At 36.8% G+C, this 19,733-nt stretch overlaps 1 protein-coding gene across 4 annotated transcripts in view; it reads right to left on the bottom strand.

The window, feature by feature from the left end:
- Window positions 1-19,733, bottom strand: part of LOC124429881 (homeobox protein cut-like) — a 141,493-nt gene that overhangs the window by 61,119 nt on the left and 60,641 nt on the right. For all 4 annotated transcript variants that reach the window (XM_046975681.1, XM_046975683.1, XM_046975684.1 and 1 more), the window contains exon 3: window positions 9,999-10,199. In XM_046975681.1, coding sequence (XP_046831637.1) covers window positions 9,999-10,199 — 201 coding nt within the window. The remainder of the gene's footprint in view (window positions 1-9,998; window positions 10,200-19,733) is intronic.

The raw sequence follows: 19,733 nt of genomic DNA, 5'->3' as shown, positions 1-19,733 counted from the left end.
GTACCAAAGAATAGATACCAACCAATGTCTAATGGAAAATGATTTCAAGTCTTTTCTCTTCTCTCTCTCTCTCTCTCTCTCTCTCTCTCTTTTCTCTTTATTTTTTTTTTCTTTTCCTCTTTTTCTTTTCTACAGCGAAATAGAGGAAACGTGTTATATAAAAGTATTCTCATATGATAATTTACAGATACATAAATACGTATATTTATTTAAATGAAATAATATGATATATATATATATATATATATATATATATATGTGTGTATCTGTGTGTGTATAAAGTAGTAATCGTCCGTTCTATGGATAGGTAGAGTATTTTAATCGGATTGTCCATTCGTTTATACGAACCCAAAGACTATTCAATATATGGGTCTCCTCTTTTGTGGATGATTTGCTCGAAAGAATATTCATTGTATACGAAGATAAAAGCACCGAAAGCTTCTCCATCTTCGTAGTCTTTCTATTATTGTGCCAACTAATCCGTCCACTCGGAATAAGTCTAATCGGTTTTATGGCGCACACCGGCGAATCACGAAAATATAGGTGCGCCGACACCAATGCCGTATCAAAGGCCAATTAAATGCACCTATGTCAATGTGCATACATAATACTCATACATATATATATATATATATATATATATATATATATATATAGATATATAGATATATTAAAAATAAACGATAGTACGTAAAGAACTCTTTTTATAAGTGCGTACGATTATGGCATTCGAAGATTTATGATAAAATTTATATATGTTTCGTCCGAGGTTTCGAATAAGCGCCGATTGTTTGTCGCGCCGTACCGTCGTCTATTGCGCACTCGATTGCTCCTTATCGCAATAATTATCAGTAAATCTTCCTATCAGAGCAAATATGCTAATATCGTTATGGATATACATTTAGCGTACCTATCATTGACATCATCACCGATATACCACGTGCCACTCGATGAAAAGACCTCGGTTATTGCGATCAACTTTTTCTCTCTCTCTCTCTCTCTCTCTCTCTCTCTTTCTCTTACCACGGTTGCTATGCGATCGGTCGTAAATAATATCACGTAGGAATCTTACTTAAAAATATAACTGTCCCGTTCAAATTTCAATTTCTTTCTTTTTTTCTTCATATTTTTTTCTTTGTTTCTTTTTTTTCTCTTTTTTTTCTTTTTTCTTTTTTCTTTTTTTTTTTTTAACCTTTATAAATAGAATAAATCGATCGGATTAAACATATCATATATACAAAATTTCGTCGACGAAAAAATATTCGTTATAGATGGATAGATATTTTTTTCTTATCGATCTTCTTAAACATTTCACATTCAATTTTATCATATTAATAATAATAATAATAATAATAATAATAATAATAATAATAATAATAATAATAATAACAACATGATACTGAATAGATCTTAAATATGTTTTACATCCTACTTCGTGAAGGATCCGAAGCTATTACAAGGAGAGAAACGAAAAGAGTAGGAGAGGGAAAAGAAACAAGAAAAGAAACAAGAAAAAAAAAAAAAGAAAAAAAAAAAGAAAAAAAAGAGAAAAAAAATGTGTGCAAGAAAAAAGGAAGCGGCAAAAAAAAAAAAAAAAAAAAAAAAAAAGAAAAGAAAGAAAGAAAGGAAAGAAGGAAGGATTCCTCGTTCGAGAATATCAACGTAGAAAGATCTTCTTTTTCTCTTTTATTACAGAGGTAAGAGACGTATAGAGAAAGCAGGGGAGGAAGGAGGAGGTATATATCTACGAGAGAAGAGGATCGCGTTCTCTCGGTTATTTCTTGATCTACCGTTCCCCGGTACATTAGCCAACGTGTTTTGAAACACTCGGCGAGCATGTTTGTGTTGGCACCCGTAACATGGTCTCTCACTTTCATCTATTCGCGATACGTCCTTCTTTTCTCTCTTTCTCTCTCTCTCTCTCTCTCTCCCCACTCTCCTCTTCCACCCTACACCCCCTTCTTCTTCTTCTTCTTCTACTTCTACTTCTTCTACCTCCTTCTAAACTTCTTCGGATTCTAACTTGTAAAAGACACGCGATGAGGATCGAGAGAAAAGGATCGAGAGAAAGAAAACGAGAAACCGATCCCTCTTTATAACACTTTTTACCATCGCCAGATGGTTTATTTCCAACACAGATATATATCCTTTTCTTTTTTTTTTCCTTTTTTTTTTCTTTTTTTTCTATCCTCTTTACGTTCTACATTTATCCTTCTCGTGTTTCTACTCTTCTAGATATATATATAAATATATATATATATATATATATACATATATATACGTGCGTATCTATCAATCTATGTATCTACATTTTATCATAAATAGATTATTATACTCGAATTGTTTCATTTCGATTAATTACTTAATTTCAATCGTTAATACGAACAAGCTTATTGTAATTAAATTTTTATAAACGCTGATAAATAATCTTTTTACGATCGCAATTGATATATAAGCTTCATTTTGATTTTATATGATCAATGCTTAGACTCGTACTTCTTTTCTTTTCTCGCTATCATCCTCCTCCTCCTACTCCTCCTCCTTCTTCTCCATCACCTTTTATTCTCGCGATAAATAAAATTAATCTATTTCCACGAAATTGCGTCGAGTCATTCGTTTGCGAAAGATCCCAACTATACAATCCCTCCGCAATCCTTGCCGTTAGTTCATAAAGTTTTCAAATAATTTCAATCGCGAAGATCAAAGAATTCGAAACAGAACTAAAAGAGAAGAGATGAGAGGATAGGAAGTCCAATGGCGTCTTAGTTGATCTAACAAGTGCTTAGAAAAACTGTAATTACTGACGAACGATCGTCCATAGAGAAACACTAATGGTTATTTTCAAAAAATTTATTTTGTCGATAAATATTCTCTCTCTCTTTTTTTCTCTGTTACTCCTTCTTCTTCTTATTACAACGAATGTGCAAAATCTAATGTGTCGATAAAACGTATATATAAAAATAAATCGAACGACGCTAGGTTCGAAATTTAAGAATTCGTTTAATGACCAAAACGAAATTCGAAACGGCCATTTCCTTGTGGAATCGAATACAAGCGCGATATTTCGTATGGCACGTAGTAGTTTCAATAAAACTGATGCCGCATCGACGTTGCACAACCGGAAACGGAAACAATCCGGTATGGAGCTAGAAGCATGCTTATCATCATATTATCAATCGCTTACACACACACAGAGAGGGAGAGAGAGAGAGAGAGAGAGAGATAGAGAGAAAGAAAGAGAGAGAGAGCAGGTTCGTAATTATTTTTTCCTTATGTTTTTCAAACTCATTTTATATTGTATGCGGTTATAGCCACATCCTATCCGGTAAAAATTTATACATCTCTTTCTTTCTCCTTATTTATCTTATTTATATTATTTATATCATTTATTCGATACGAGATATAACGTATTTCATTTCTCGAATAAATTCGATTCCTATAACAATTGCCATTCTATTATTATTCCTATCTATATAAAACAATATATATATATATATATATATATATAGATAGGTGGATAGATAGGTAGATAGATAGATATAGATATAAATGTAACATGAACATTTTGAAAATGATTAAATATACGGAATTGAAATATTATACGACTTGAAATGTTTAATAAATAATCCAAAAGAAAAAAAGAAAAAAGAAAAAAGAAAATAGGAAAAGATATTATAAATCGGTGCATGTCATTTATATTTAAATATAACTATCTAAGATTTGTCGTGAAATAAAGCTACATTATTATCTTGCTATTCTTCGTTCGGTGTTCACTCCATCCTTTTCTTTTCCGTTCTTTCTTTATTCAAATTAGTGAGTCACCAGAGCTAGAGGAGTGATTTATTTTCAGATATCTCGCCCCTCCCCACCCTCTCTCATTCTCTCACTCTCTCTCTCTCTCTTAATTCTCAAAAGCGAACGAAGAAACGATCGCGAGCGATAGTCTTCTCGGTTGAAACATTAAACTATGCAGCACATCCGAGGCAATCCGTTTGGACGTGTGCCTTGGCTGGTATAGTCATCGCGAAAAAGAGAGAAAGAGAGAGAGAGAGAGAGAGAGAGAGAGAGAGAGAGAAAGAGAGAGAGAGAAAGAGAGAGAGAGAGACTGAAAGGCATTAAGATAATTGGCATCGGTGACGTGGATTGGTGCGAAAGATTGCTACTTTGACGAAACTGAAATACGAAAGCGAATTAACGAGTTTCTTGCCGAACGATGATCAATTTGATAAGAGAAACGTCACGATGATAATGATTTTATTATCTTTTATTTCCTCTCATTTTTTTTTTCTTTCTTTCTTCCTATCCTTTAACGAATGTTCTCATTCGTATCATTCGAAATGGATATCAAGGTTAGGCGCTATAATTTTATTTTAATCAACTATCAACATAAAATCCTAATGGCTATTGGTTTTTTCATTTTTTTATTTTTATAATTGTATATACTTACGTATCTAAATTATTTAGATTTCCGTGAGACTCATCATCAATGACAATGATTAGTTTCTATATTAGATCTCGTATATAAAAGCTTATTTATACTTTAATACTCGTATATAACATTAGATATCTATATATATATATATATATATATATATATATATATATATATATATATATATATATATTATAATACGCATAACTACGGTACAATTAATAATCCGATAGGGAACGCGTGCCAATAGATTCTAACAAAATCTCCAAAGCAGTTGGACTAATTTCAAAATGACGGAAATTCGATGATTCTCAACAAACATTTCTCTTTCTCTTTAAAAGAGAGATAAGAGAAATAAGAGAATTGCTTGACGTTAATGCGTTCGTGTCGCTCGTTATTGTCACCGATGTGTCTCTTCCCCTTTCTTTCTTTCTTTTTTTTTTCTTTCCTTCTTTCTCTCTCTCTCTCTTTCTCTCTCTCTCTCTCTCTCTCTCTCTCTCTCTCTCTCTTTCCGAGTTGATATTTTTACCGGTTTCGTTACACAGCAGTAACACGACGAACGTACTACGTTTCGATGACGAGTATCTTTTCCTCGAACGTAATATGGGATCCTACGTTTATTCGATTACAGTCGGATAACGATTCTAATACGATCCCCTCTATCCCGTTAACTACAATGATCGGGATCTTAATTATCAAAGAACGAAATGAAAACACCCGTCCTGTTTTTCTTTTCGCCATGTATCGACAATCGGTTTGTCGATTTCCGACGATTAAAAGATATATCAAACCATATTACTCTCTCTTCGCCCTCCCGCCGCTTTCTTCGACACCACCCCTCCACCTTATCCTCCACCGTCCTTCTCCCATCTATCGCCATATCGATACACGACCGATAGCTCGTGCAAAAACGATAATCAACGAAATCGTATCGCCTCGTTATCCCCATCCAAAGTAATTAGATCATTCCACGTAACTATATTCACAGGAGCCAGCACATTATTTACTCCGTCGTTATCATCCTCCCCTCTTCTCCTCAGCTTTCTTTTTCTTCTCCTCCTCCTCCTCCTTCACTTTGTCCTACTCTTTCTTCTTTCTCTCCTACACCTCCTCCTTACTCCACTTCTTCATTGCATCGTCGCGATTGGAACGGCACACCAAACTTCCATTAGCATCCCTTTAATCGGCGAATAAAGAAAGAAAGAAAAAAAGAAAGAGAAAAAGAGAGAAAGAAAAAAAAAAAGAAGAAAAAAAAAATAATCAATTCGATGTCCTTAGCTTATGCCTTGTTCTCAATAAAGACATTGAACAGATCGAGCAAAAAAGAAAAAGGAAAAAAAAAAAAATCTTATCCGTTAAAAGGCACCCATCGATTTCACCGTCGAACATTTCACGAAGGAAGATGATGATGATGATGATGATAATGATGATGATGATGATGATGATGATGATGATGATGATGATGAAGAAGGAGAAGAAGTAAATAAGAGAGAGAAAGAGAGACAGAGATCAGAACGATCGGATAGAAAGAGATAGGTAGAATCAAGGACGACGGATGAAAGGGGACGTTCGAGGGATGAGATCGGAGATTATCGGCTTCGGGGATTACAACAACGGAGGAGGAAGAGGAGGAGGAGGAGGAGGAGGAGGAGGAGAAGAATCCTCCGAAGGCTTCGAAGCAAACGATTTTCTTTCTCGATGTTGGAAAAGAAAGAGAGGAACTTGGAGAAGGGTAGGCGTGAAAGAAAAGAGAGAGAGAGAGAGAGATAGAGAAGAGAGTCAAAGCGAGAGCTCGAGTGACTGTTATTGGCTCTAAGGAGGATACTTATTGAACTCTTAGCGGCTTTTTTATCACTCCTTTCTCACGCTTTAAGTGTTTTCGGCTTTTGTTTAAGGGCCAACCCTTCTTCTTCTTCTTCTTCTTCTTCTCCTCTCTCTCTCTCTCTCTAATTTTCTCTTTTCAGCTTCTTCGAGATTCAGGTTAGCATTATGCGCACTCGAGACGTGCCACGTTCACTTGCCAACCCCCTTTCCTTCCCCTAAGATTTTTACGATGTCGATATCTCTCTCTCTCTCTCTCTCTCTCTCTCTCTCTCTCTCTCTTTCTCTCTCGTTAAACGTCGTATCATAAACTCAACGCGTGCAGAGCACGCCACGTTCAAGGGATGACGTGCTGCAGTATGGACATGAGAGTGGGGAGAGAGCTATGCCAACTACCACTTAAGCTTTTTTTCTTCCCTTTCTCCTTTTCCAGGCGCGAAAAATTCCGGTTACGAGGGATAACTAGTTTTCCACATTATCCGAACGAAGCAACCGTCTCTCTCTCTCTCTTTCTCTTTCTTCTCTTTATTTCTCTATCTATCTCTATCTATCCTCTATCTATATCTACCTATATATCTATACCTATCTCTCTTTCTATCTCTAGTTCCTCTTATCGGCTTGCTCAGCAAGAGATTTATCGTTGGTACGCACGCTGATTAAAATTCACCTTTCCCGATGTCGATATAAACGGCAGCGCGCGGAAAGCCGAAGCGATGAGAGCGGATTATTGAAATTATTCGTAGCACCACGTTGGATGGATATCGCTTGATAGCCGGCAACGAGCTTGTGTACGTTTACGCACGCACGTGCATGTATATGTATATAAATATATATATATATATATATATACATAGGCGTTTGTATATGTATGTTTGTGTACGTGTGTTATACGGGAGAAAGAGAGGAAGCTAATGCATTCCTCGAGTTATTCATGAATTTACTTGCTAATATCCTACCGAAGGCTTTTATTTTCATCACTCTCTTTCTCTCTCTCTCTCTCTCTCTTTCTCTCTTCCTATCTTTTTCTTCGTTTCTCCATTCCTATCTCTCTTTTTCTCTTTTCATACACTCTTTGATACTATTCGATATCGATAAAAATATGTCTCTTGCGATGCAAATGCTCTCTCCATTGGCGTATCTCGCGCGACCTTTCATCCTCTCTTTCTCTCTCTCTCTCTTTCTCTCTCTCATTCTCTCCTCTTGGATAATTTTTACAAAACCGATTTGCTCGAATTTCAAATGAACTTCTCCATATTACTTTCAAACCCCCGTTACAATCGAAACTTCGAAAGGCAATTATTTAATCCATCGATGTGAAACGTATTCCAAACGAAAGTATAAAGTAAAAAGTCTGAGGAGGTACCATTAGTAAGTAGAGGGACGTTGAAAAATGCGAATAAAAAAAAAAAAAAAAAAGAAAGAAAGAAAAAAAAGAAAGGAAGGAAGGAAGGAAGGAAGGAAGAGAAGAAGAACGAAGTAATTAAAAAAAATCCGCGGAAGTATATATATTAATAAATACATGTATGTACAACAATGTATATGCAAAACTCTTATAAAAAAACAATAGATTAAATAATCTTTTGAAAGGTATTCTATCAGCACCTTTTAGTAAACTGGTTATATACTAACTCGGCTCTTTGCCCAAAGTATCGTGGAGATACAACGATTGATTCGCTATTTAGAGACTTCCTGCTAGCCATGATGCTCTACATTAAAATCGAATAATGACCGTCATTATCTCTGATCATTCTTGCCGCGAAGCAGCTGTTCGTAGTACTCGCCGCCTCTCTCTCTCTCTCTTACCCTTTGAAAGAGGAATCGCGGGTGCGAGAAGGAAAAGAAAGGAAAAAACGAAAGAAAAAATAAAAAAAAAATAAAAAAAATAAAAAAAATAAAAAAAGAGAAAGAGAGACAGAGAGACGTAAGAAGACGACAAAAAAACAAAGCAAAAAAATAAAAGACATATGAAAACGTTCTCTTCTTACAGTCGCGGGCTGCTATTTTTACCGAAAGCGAATCGTCTGTGTCCGAGGTAAACGCAAAGAGACACTCATACGAAAAAGAGAAAGATGAAAAAGAAGAGGGAGAGAGAGAGAGAGAGAGAGAGAGAAGAGGGTGCAGAAGAAGAAAAAAAGAAGAAGAAGAAAGCGAAGAAAGGAGGAGGAAAAGGAGAAGAAGGAGGAGGATAGAAACGATTCTCGGTTATTTACACTCTCGATAAATATACGATAATGTTATCGCCGTTAAAGCACGACACAGTGCATGAAGCTTTCGAGTCCGAGCGGGGAATAGTGAATCGTAATAAAAGATCTCGGTAAAGCGAGAGAAGCTCGGACTAACTTTCTCTTTCTCTCTCTCTCTCTCTCTCTCTCTCTGTCTTCTTTTTCTTTTTATTCTTCTTCTTCTTCTTCTTCGACGTCTTCTTCTTCGTCTTCTCTCCTCCAACTCACATCGCATTCCGCCGTCTTAACGACCCGCGCAACGGGGACCGAAAGTCCGAGATGCCGCGGGCTCGACGTTTCTAAATATAACGAAAACGTATATCTATTCGACATCGAGAGGGAAACGCCGTCGTGCGCGAGTCTTTAAATCGGACCTCGACCCTCGCGAGTAAGGAAAAAAAAAAAAAGAACGAAAAAAAAATGTTGAAAAAAGAAGAGGAGAAAGGAATAGAATTTTCAAAAAAAAAAAAAGAAAAAAAGGAAGAAAGAAAGAACAAATAAATCAAACAAAATGAAATAAAATATCTCATACCAATATAGAATTATTACACTTGTGTAAAAATAATAAATAACTGATTAAAAAAAGAAATAAATCATTATTATCGTAGCTAGTTTAATTTGTAATTCTCTCGATCAGATATTGATTAGAGTAAACCAAATGTCTAAGAGAGTAAAAGGGACAAATGAGAAAGAGAGAGAAAGAGAGAGAAAGAGAGAGAGAGAGAGAGAGAGAGAGAGAAAAGGGGATAGATTTTATAACGACGAAGGGAAGCGTGATTCGAGGCGTTTATCGCAAATCAGAAAAGGTGAAGTGCGCTCCGTTAGCACGGCCACCGCAACGAGTTGCGCTCGGTATTCGGTTGTAAAACAGGGGGGTTGAATCTATCTCCGTCCTCTCCTTCCGTTTCCTCTCTCCTTCTCTAGTTATATCTCTCTCTCTTGCTCTCTCTCCCTCTCTCTTTCTATCTCTCCCTCACTCACTCTGTGTTCACGTTCATAGTCGCGCGCGCGTCCGTTTCACGCGTGCGATCGCTCACCCGAAGAGGGTGGGTGACGAATAGATGGGGGGATGTAAAAGCGAGAGAGAGAGAGAGAGAGAGAGAGAGAACCACTGGCGTTAGTCATTCACTTCTACGCGTTTACGCATACTCACGCGAATAATGCGGGAACCCTCGCGTGCAACAGTTAAACGTCGAGGTCGAGTCGGTTATATGAATTTCGAAAGCTCACCTCGTGCAAACGTAATCGTGGATTTTCGATCCTCGTCATACTCTTCTTCTTCAATGATTTATTAATATTTTTAACACTGACCAACGTAATCCACTTTCACCTACTATTTATCGCTTCAAGTATTGTCAAGAAAATTACTTTCGATTACGTTCAAAATTTTACTATCCGATTATTCACTCCAACGATAATAGAAAAAGCAAAAAAAGAAAAAGACGATATATATTAAACTCGAAGAAATTTAATCGTCAGAATATATTATGTTATAATGGATCTGTATATGATGAATCTTTTACCTCTTTGTCCTTGGCCTGCAATTCCTGCTCGAGATTACTATTTGGAGTTCTCCTGGGATTGCTAGCGTCGTGTTGCTGCTGTTGATCACTTCCCTGCGAAGTCTGGGACAATTGGTGTCCCTCAGTCTTAGAGTTACCATCGTTCGCGGTGGCTAGTTGTTCCTTTAACGCGGACACTTCCTTCTCCGCTAACGTCGCCCTCTGGAATAAATCAATCGACGATTTGATATTTAGTTATGACCTTTACTAATGTTACGAAGAACATTTGTTTATATACATAGGTGTATGTGTCTCTCTCACTCTCTCTCTCTCTCTCTCTCTCTCTCTTTCTCTTTCTGCGTGTCTATTCTATACAAGCAGATTGTAAACATGTTTATATCGGAATGTATCAAGATATATTCTTTTCTTTCACCTTCTTCCCTCCTCGCCCCGCTCTCCACCTTCCGTCAAAATCCTTTATCCTCTCGATACCTCTCTCTAACAACAGACGTTTTCGTAATTCGACTCACGGTGTATAAGCGATCGATTAAACGAGCCGTAAGGGGAATAACGAAAGTTTCTCGTGCCGGTTAATAACAATTGTGACGCAAGTTCGAGAGAGCCTGACTGCCGCCGTTTCGCCAACGAAATCGCTTCCGCGCTAACGCAGGCACGCACACCATACGTACAAACACATCGACACCTCTGTTAGCTGTAAATTTTCACGATTACTAGAGAGACCTCGGATCGTTGAATTACCATTAACGCGTTTAGTACCATGCGAAATTGATCGATTTCGCTTTCCTGCCTCTAATTTTCTGAATAAGAAAAGCTCTCTTTCTCTTTCTCTCTCTCTCTCTCTCTCTCTTTTTCTCGTTCGATCTTTCAGCGAAAATAGAAACTGCGTCTCGCTGTTACACTCAAGAACCTCCTCGATAAACTACATCGAAAACTAAAGTGACATTTCCTTAAATGACATCATAAGAAAAATAGAAATTTATATGATTCACTAATAGATATATATATATATATATATAAAGAAAAAGAAAGAAAGATATATATAAATATAGAATTTCATTGATCATCTTGGTCGGACGTTAAAATATTTTCGTATATAACTTTGCCAATTCTAGCTCGATGTTATCTTCGATATCCGGTTAGTCGCAAAAAAAAAAAAAAAGAAAAGAAATTAAAAAGTTCTCGATTTAAAAATTTTTCTTCGAGAGATCGAATCTTTTTGATTAGAAAAAAAAAAAAAGAAAAGAAAAAGAGAAGAAAGAGAAAAGAAATAAAAGATAAATAAATAAATAAATAAATAAATAAAAAAAAAAAAAAGAGTAAAAATCTATAATCTGTTTGTAGAAATGGAGAAAATCAAAAGGATTACAACAACACGCACTATTCGCGCGTTCGGTCTCCTTTTTTTCATTTAAATCTTGAGAAAGGGGAACGAGAAGAGAGAGAGAGAGAAAGAGAGAACGTGCGATGGGACGTGATGGGATTACCTTTTTAAACTTCAACCCTGTAAAGTATCTAATAAATATCGTTCGTGGCTCGGTACCTTCGTCCCGATATTAATTATAGATGCTTTTATATTCAAAGTAGCTCGAGCGCTCTCTTCTACCGATAGGCGCATCCCCTCCTTTCTTTCCCCTCCCCCTCCGACCGCCCTTCTAGCCCCATGCCAATGCCCCTCTTCTATACCCGATATAGCTCCACCACAAAACCCACCCTCCACGTGCGGTAACTCCTGCCCCGTTCGTTGCTGTTCCCACCCCTATTACTTTTGGTACCCCTCTATATTTCCTCGACGTAACGTTTTCCCTCGCGTTCCCAATACTCTTCTTCGATCCTGCTGATCCTACCGGATCGAGAATTTCGTTCAAACTCGTTCGTATGCACGTGTACGTATATGTGTATGTGCGTGTGCGTGTGTGTGTGTGTGTGTTCGAGAGGGAAGCTATACAAGAGTCCCGATCGATTGGTCGAATCAAACAGGTTACGGTAGTACTCTCCTCGTGTCGTTCGTTCGAAAGAAGGGGAGAAACCAGATTCGCTTTGACCATCCATGGTTGCTATCGAATCTCTACTGACCCATTATGTACATATGTATGTATGTATGTATATAGATATGTATATGGTAAAATACATACGCAGAGATCTAATGTAAATTACGTTAAACGTTCATTCTCGGTTGCTTCTCGATATCTATGTTCGTTCGTTCGCGAATCTTTTTTCCTCTTCTTTTTTCTTTTTTTTCTTTTTTCTTTTTTTCCAAGAGATTTCCCGTCTTTATCATAATGATCGCAAAAGAATTGAATATTTTATACGTTTGACGTGAACGTACTATACGAAATCGATCAGATTCGTTAAAGAAAGGTCAAAAGCTACGTACGTACGTACATACGCATACATGTATGTATGTATGGATATATATATATATATATATGCATGTATGTATGTATGTATGCACGTACAAACATGCAAGTTAACTCGCTATCGAGTATCGACCCTAAAGCCACGATTGCCGAGGTTAAACGTGTAGTTTCCTTCCTAACACATGCCGCTATATAGGGAACTAGTACAGGTGCAAAGTTACACCGACCTATCGTAGAATATATAGCATTATTGAAGCATTTGATCTAGGACATTTGGTAGTCGGCCCTTCGAGAATGTCACGTGAAACAAATATATATGATGTTTTTCTCCAAGGGAAAAAAATGTTTTCTTTCTTCTTCTTTTTTTCTTCATTGACACAAAAAATGAAAAAGAAAAAAAAATGAAAGAAAGCCAAGAAATTCTTTTCCATCTCTATATATACCCTTCTCCAGTTATTATTATTTTATTATTATTATTATTATTATTATTATTATCGCATAAGAAACGTTTGTTATACTACGACGCATCATGCGTCTAACACTAATCGTAAATTAAAACTGAGGAGAATCATTGAAACAAGATGCCAATGAAGGAATTGGAGAAGGTCGAAAGTCGAGATACTCCTCGTACTACATACATACATACATACATACATACATACATACATACATACATACATATATATATAAAGTTATTTATTCATAAATGATAATCGTTTCTAATCACTTACACGCTATCATTATTATGGAAGATAAATCTATCGTTAAATAAACCCTTACCGATTATATCATATTATATATCCCAATCGATCTGTCAATCTAATATACCCATGATCCTCTTGTTTCTCTCGTCGTAGAATGTAAAGAAAGAAAGAAAGGAAAAAAAAAAAAGAAAATAAGAGACAAAAAGGAAAGAAAAAAAAGAAGAAGAAAAAAAGAGTAATTGGTTCTCTTTTATCTACGGTTTGCGTTAACGTTAATTACAATGTCCGAAGAGTCACGTGATGGAAAAAAAAAAAAAAAAAAGAAAAAAAAGAAAAAAAAAGAAAAAAGGAGGAAACGAAAAACGATGATCCTTTGGTGAATCATGGATGAACGTATTGTACGATAGATCGTAAAAAGTATAAGAAGTGTACATGCATACACGGGGACGGAGAAGAGAACGAAGTAAAAGAACGTTGAGAGAGAGAGAAAGAGAGAGAGAATGAGACGGGAAAGACAAAAAGAGGAAGATAGAAAAGAGGCAGAGAGGTAGTAAGAGCTACGGCAAATCGTAATGAGCCATTGTTTCCTGCAAAAAGCCTTGACGATGTTATCGATAATTACGAAATGATACGGGAAGCATAAATATATATCCGAGGAACAGAGTACGTTAATGTACGGGTGGTTCGAATGGCGGATGCGTATCGATAGCTGTCGAGTCGCATCCTGCATATTTGTCACGTGGGGCACGTCCGCCAGGAAAAGGCGGAGGGCGAGGGGGAGAGAGGGAGGCAGGCAGGGAGGGAGGAAGAAAGATAGAGATAGACAAAGGCAGGCGGGGGGAGAGAGAGAAGAGAAGAGATGGCCAAGATATGATTGCGAATCGCGAAGATCGATGATAAGGATTGTCCTCGACAGAGCTAACTTCAAATAAATCGCCAAGAATGATCTCTTTCATTTTTCGAATGATTTCAATTTGTACCTATCATTAAATGTATTTCATACGAATTTAATATCATTATATCGACGATAAAAAATCTTTTAAATATCTAAATAATTTTCTCGTATGAGGAATCTAATTTTTTTTTTTTTTTTCTTTTTTTTTATTTCTTTTTTCTTTCCACGTACGAACAAAGCATACTTTTCTTTTTTATTCGATTTAAAAGATAATCATTTATGTTCGTAAAAGTAAGAGTATATCCCCATAGATCTTTTGGTTCATTTTTATTTCTTTTTTTTTTTTTCTTAATACGAACGGTGGGGAGGAGGGTGCAATGGGGGCGGGGTGGGGGGAGGACGGTCTCTATCGGTCGACCAGGTCGAACCGCTCGGCACGATATTTTACCGCCGAATTCGTAATTACTTTAATTGGCTCCAGATGCTAATTAATGACCTAAACATATGCCGCGTTATATAGATCGCAGTCCGATAGGCCAAGCATACGTGGCGTTACCCCAGGGACACGCAGAGAGAGAAAGAGAGAGAGAGAGAGAGAGATCGGGGTGAGAACGCATGTGTTTGTCATTACAAGCTGTACGACGATGTTATCGCTTCTGAATACCTCCCTCTTGCTTTCCATCTCCGTCTTTCTCTATCTCTATTCGTCTCTTCTACTCAATATATATGTATATACATATATATATATATATATATATATATCTTTCTCTGTCTATCTTTCCTCCTCTCTTTTCGAAAATTGACTAACCGCCGATCGACTAATCAAAAGAGACTTTACACGCTTCCATTGTCAGTAATCCATTTTGGGATATCTTCTATGAAATAATTAATTAGATATCGGTTATATCGATATCAAAGAAATGACAAAGAAAACAAGAGAATGATACTCTTGAATAAATTAATAAAGATAGGAAAAAATATGATGCAACGATAATTATTAATGATTTATAATTAATTTCTATAGACGATCGAATATTTATAATCTTATTTGGTCGTTCGAGTAATTATACGAAATACGGGAATAAAATAAATCCATATGTAGATCAGAAAGAAGGAAATGAAAAAGAAACAAGAAGAAGAAGAAGAAGAAGAAGAAAAAGAAGAAGAAGAAGCGTGCAGGATGTATAACATCAGGTCCGACACTTCGATCGGGTCGATCACGTTAAGGCGTTTCTCCTCGTCTCACCACCTTTCCTTTTTCTCTCCTTCTCTTTCTCCTCCGCCTCCTCTTCCTTTTCCTTCTCCTTCTCCTCCTTACCCTTCTTCCTTCACCTACCAATGTACTCCTCTTACACCCCTTTACAAATTGACGGTTACTCGACTTACCACGGTGCAAAGCTGTTTGCCGATCGATCGGTACTCAACGATTCGATATAGGGACGTAGAAAATAATCGCACCTTCCTCGATAATACACTACCACAATCGGCCAATAATAATCTCCATTTTACTTTATTCCTTTACCCTACGATCTTATAGATATTATTCAAGAAAATCTTTATCTCATGTGATCATTACAATTTTTTTTTCTTTTTAGGGATTTAAGGTAAATATAAAAAAAAAAAAAAAAATTATATAAAAAAGAGAAACAAAGTGAACGAATAAAATCGATTAGATTTGAATATTTTCAAAAATACTATTTTTCAATGTAAATCTATTCTCTCGATAATAACTTTAAGAAGATTTTGACTTAGATATGTTAAGATCGGAATGTTCGAATATATAGGTCGTGGAGAACGTGTATTGGTGTGTGTGTGTGTGTGTGTATACATCTATATGTGCACAAATGCATGTGCATAAGTCGCGAACGACATGCAAGAGTGCAACACAGCTGGCGCGCGCGGTCGTGCCCCGTCAAACGCTTCACATTCTTTGTGTCGTTCGCCATGGTAGAATATCTCGAATAGATTCTCACCCTACCTTACCCTACCACTACCATTACCACAAAGCGTTCTTTCTATTTTTATCAATGTGCATCCTATCAATGCTGGACTATCCTCTTCTTTTTTTCTCTTTTTTATTTTTCTTCCTCCTTCTTTTTATTTTTTTCTTCTTCTTCTTCTTCCTCCTGTTTTCTTTTAATAAAATCAAGAAGAGGACTCTCGTTGTTTCACTTTCTCTTTTTATTTTCTTTCGATATCTTTTTGTGAAGTTCATTGTTCACAATGATTTAAAAATGGTTCTTTTTTTTTTTTTTTATTATCATTGTTATTGTTGTTCTTCTCTTTCTTCATTTTTTATAGAAAGTTAAGAGTAACCGATGATAGTTTTGTCCTTAGGGCAACGCTATTTTTCACGACAGGTGTTCGCAATAAGAAAAGAAAAAGTTTTCAAAGCGTCGGATCGATAGGTCGGCGATCGATAGACGTCGCGACGCCAACGACTGTGTTGTAATCGCGGTTGTCCACGAAAAAGCCCTTCTTCCCTTCTTCTTCTTTCTCTTTCTTTCGTCTTCTTCGTCTTCTACGTTGTCGAGGTTTGTATTATAGGGTGATACAGAAGAGAAAGAGAGAACGAAGTGCCTTATACCAGTCGCCTTTATAATCTTTCTACGAAAGTACTGTACTGATGGTGGTGGGAGAAAAGCGGGCTATACGGATCAGCCGTTTATGACTGCCGGTGCTGTGTTATACTTTTTTTTTTTTTTGTTCTTTTCTTTCTTTTTTTCTAGAGACTAGAAGAGAGAGAGCGAGAGAGCGAGAGAGAGCCAGTGGATGTTGAAAAGAGTAGTAGTAGTAGTAAAGAGAGAGAGAGATAGAAAGTGAGTGAGGGAGATACCCGCGATATTTCAAATTTTCTCATTACACCTCGATGTGCGAATGATATTCTCACCCTCTTCTTTCTTTCTTTCTCTTTACAGAGAGATAATGTTAGAGAGACTGATAGAAAGAGAGAGAAAGAGAGAGAGAGAGGGAAAGAAAGAGTGATATATATATACATATATATATATATATATATAGATAGAAGAGGATATCCTCATCGACGACGATAGCATGCTGGCGCCATTGAACTTTTTTTTGCTCTATCTCTCTCTCTCTCTCTCTTTCCACCCACCCTCCAATCGCCACCCCAAAACACCCCTCCTTCAATCTCACACCAACCAACCATCAGAGCGAACCCCTCTTGTATTTATTATTAAGATATCGACCGGCTCTAAGCCCCAGTAGGATACTGCAATATGCGGCTGGGAAACACTCGAAGCATACGCAGAGAAAGCCGACGAGATCCTTTCTACTTGCTCTCTCTGTCTCTCTCTTTCTCTCTCTCTCTCTCTCTCTCTCTCTCTTACTATCCATGTCTTTTTCTTTTTCTTTCCATATTTCTTATCCTACTTTTGCCCTTTCAGTCAAACGCCAACGATGCCGTAACATTCGACGGAAAGAGAAGAAACGTGAAAGAGCCGTAGTTCTCAATATAATACGAGTACGCGCTGCTAATAGCAACGATTAAATTTAATTGCGAGTCGGTTCGCGACGCGAATCGGTTATCCGCGTCGTCTTTCACGCGTTTCATCCGCATACAGAATGTATATGTAATATATATATATATATATATGTTATTTCCACGTTGTTCCGTGATAAATTAATCGAATGGAATGTGTACGCGCATCTGAGTATGTGTAAATGCGTTAAAAAGTATAATAATAAATTAAAACAAAAAGAAAAAGAAAAAAAAGAGGAAGAAATAATACCAAACAAATTCGTAGTTCCTTTTCTCTTGTAAAAATGTATATATATATAAAAAAGAAAAGAGAATAATGATAACAATAACAATAACAATAATAATAATAATAACGATAATAAATACAAAATCAATTCTCGTACTATATACTTCGTACGTGATAGAATAGGCAACAAGAAATGAAAAAAAAAAAAGAAAAGAAAAAAAAAAGGAAACCTTGAGCATCCGATTCACCGTAGTCCATTAATCCATATGACAATAAACGCAAACTCTATCATCTAAGAGTTTGTCGAAGAAGAAAAAGAAGGAGAGAAAGAGAAAGAGAAAGAGAAAGAGAGAGAGAGAGATTTTTCGGAAGTTCATTGACCGTGGCCGCTGGCGGTGGTATTCGTTTGCTTTGGGTACTCTTACGAACCATGTGTGCTACGTTTTAATAGGCTAGAAAGGCTATGGGGCAATGCGTGTGGCAGAAGGGTACAGGTTCCCACGTGGTACTTCAATCGACCTATACTACTTTTCAACTACCAATTCAACCTTTCCATGGACCAAGAGAAACAATGTATGTATGTACGTAACTAATCGAAAACCTTATCTTTGTACAATAATTAATTATCTAATTTATTCCATATAACAAAGTACATACACACACTCACAGATATATATATATATATATATATATATATATATATATATATATATGTGTATATATATATCATTGGGGGGGATAAGGTATCGATCGAAGGGAAAGATAATTTTCCATGGGGTTTAAAGAAACGTCAAAAGACTTTAGAATGACGAGATAAGGTTCCTTTGGAGAACGGATGAAAAAGAAAAGGTAATATGGCGTAGGTATATTCAATAGGAAACGCGTCGGTACGGCAATATTTAAGAAATGTCAATACGTCCTCGTCCTCGTCCTCGGTTTAGTAGTAGTATGGTGAACGAAACGACGAAGAAGATGGAGAAGGGGAAGGTGGATCAAGGTTCGGACTATGGCAGTTGGGCGAAGCGATGACAATACGACCACCACTTCTCCTCGAAACTAGCCTCGAGGCATCGGTTAAAAAATGAAGGAACGCCTTTGATGTTTCCCCGTTGTCCTAATGAAAAATTAAAGCCCCTTCTTAAACATCATTAGACACAGAACACTTTCAAGTTCGCCTTTCGATCCTTTTCCTCTTCATCTCCCTCCCATCCACCTCCCACCCTACTCAACCTCTCTTATTCTCTCTCTCTCTCTCTCTCTTACTTTCTCGTCCTTCGTCCTATTCTTGGTACCTTCTCTCCTTCCTTCTATCGCTATCCCTGTTTTTCAGAATGATTCGCCTGCAGCATGCAATCACGTCCCTTATTTCGAATTTCCGTTTTCTCGTTAACGATCTGAGAACACTCACTCTATCTCTACTTTATCTCTCTCTCTCTCTCTCTCTCTTACACACACATAGTCTCTCTCTCTCTCTCTCTCTCTATATATATATATATATATATATATATATATATATTCTCTTTCGATGTAATTTGAAAAACTAAAAGGATGATATAATAATTGTATTTTATTTTCCGCGATAATGAAGATATATGTTGACGTAGATATCAAGACGGGAGGCCTAATTTTATTACTTCTTTTCTTATGTCTCGTAAATCGAATAAAGCGTCCTCGCGTTATACTGATTTTCCTTGGAAGCCATCCGGACCTTACGTATGTACATACGTACGTACGTACATGTGGCCACGAAGAGAGGAGCCAGTAGTCAGATAAATATCTTCTCACGCGACGGTGTACTAATAAATCATGATGGGAAGGAAGAAAAAAATCGGTGATCATCTGCCGGCAAAAGAGAGAGAAAGAAAGATAGAGAAAGAGAGAGAAAGAGAGAGAGAGAGAGAGACAGAGAGAGAAAGGGAAAGAGGGAGTACAAAGTGATCCATGAGGGGAATCGTTCTTCTGAATGGTATTCTTGGGAAGCGTCGGCGTCGATTTCCTCTTCCAGAAGCGAAGAACCATACAAAAAACGTGTCTCGTATCGTCGTCGCACGACG

Source organism: Vespa crabro, chromosome 16 (genome assembly GCF_910589235.1).
Source record: "Vespa crabro chromosome 16, iyVesCrab1.2, whole genome shotgun sequence".
Lineage (NCBI taxonomy): Eukaryota > Metazoa > Arthropoda > Insecta > Hymenoptera > Vespidae > Vespa > Vespa crabro.
Note: the sequence above shows the minus strand (reverse complement) of the source record. Positions and strands in the feature narration are given on the sequence as shown.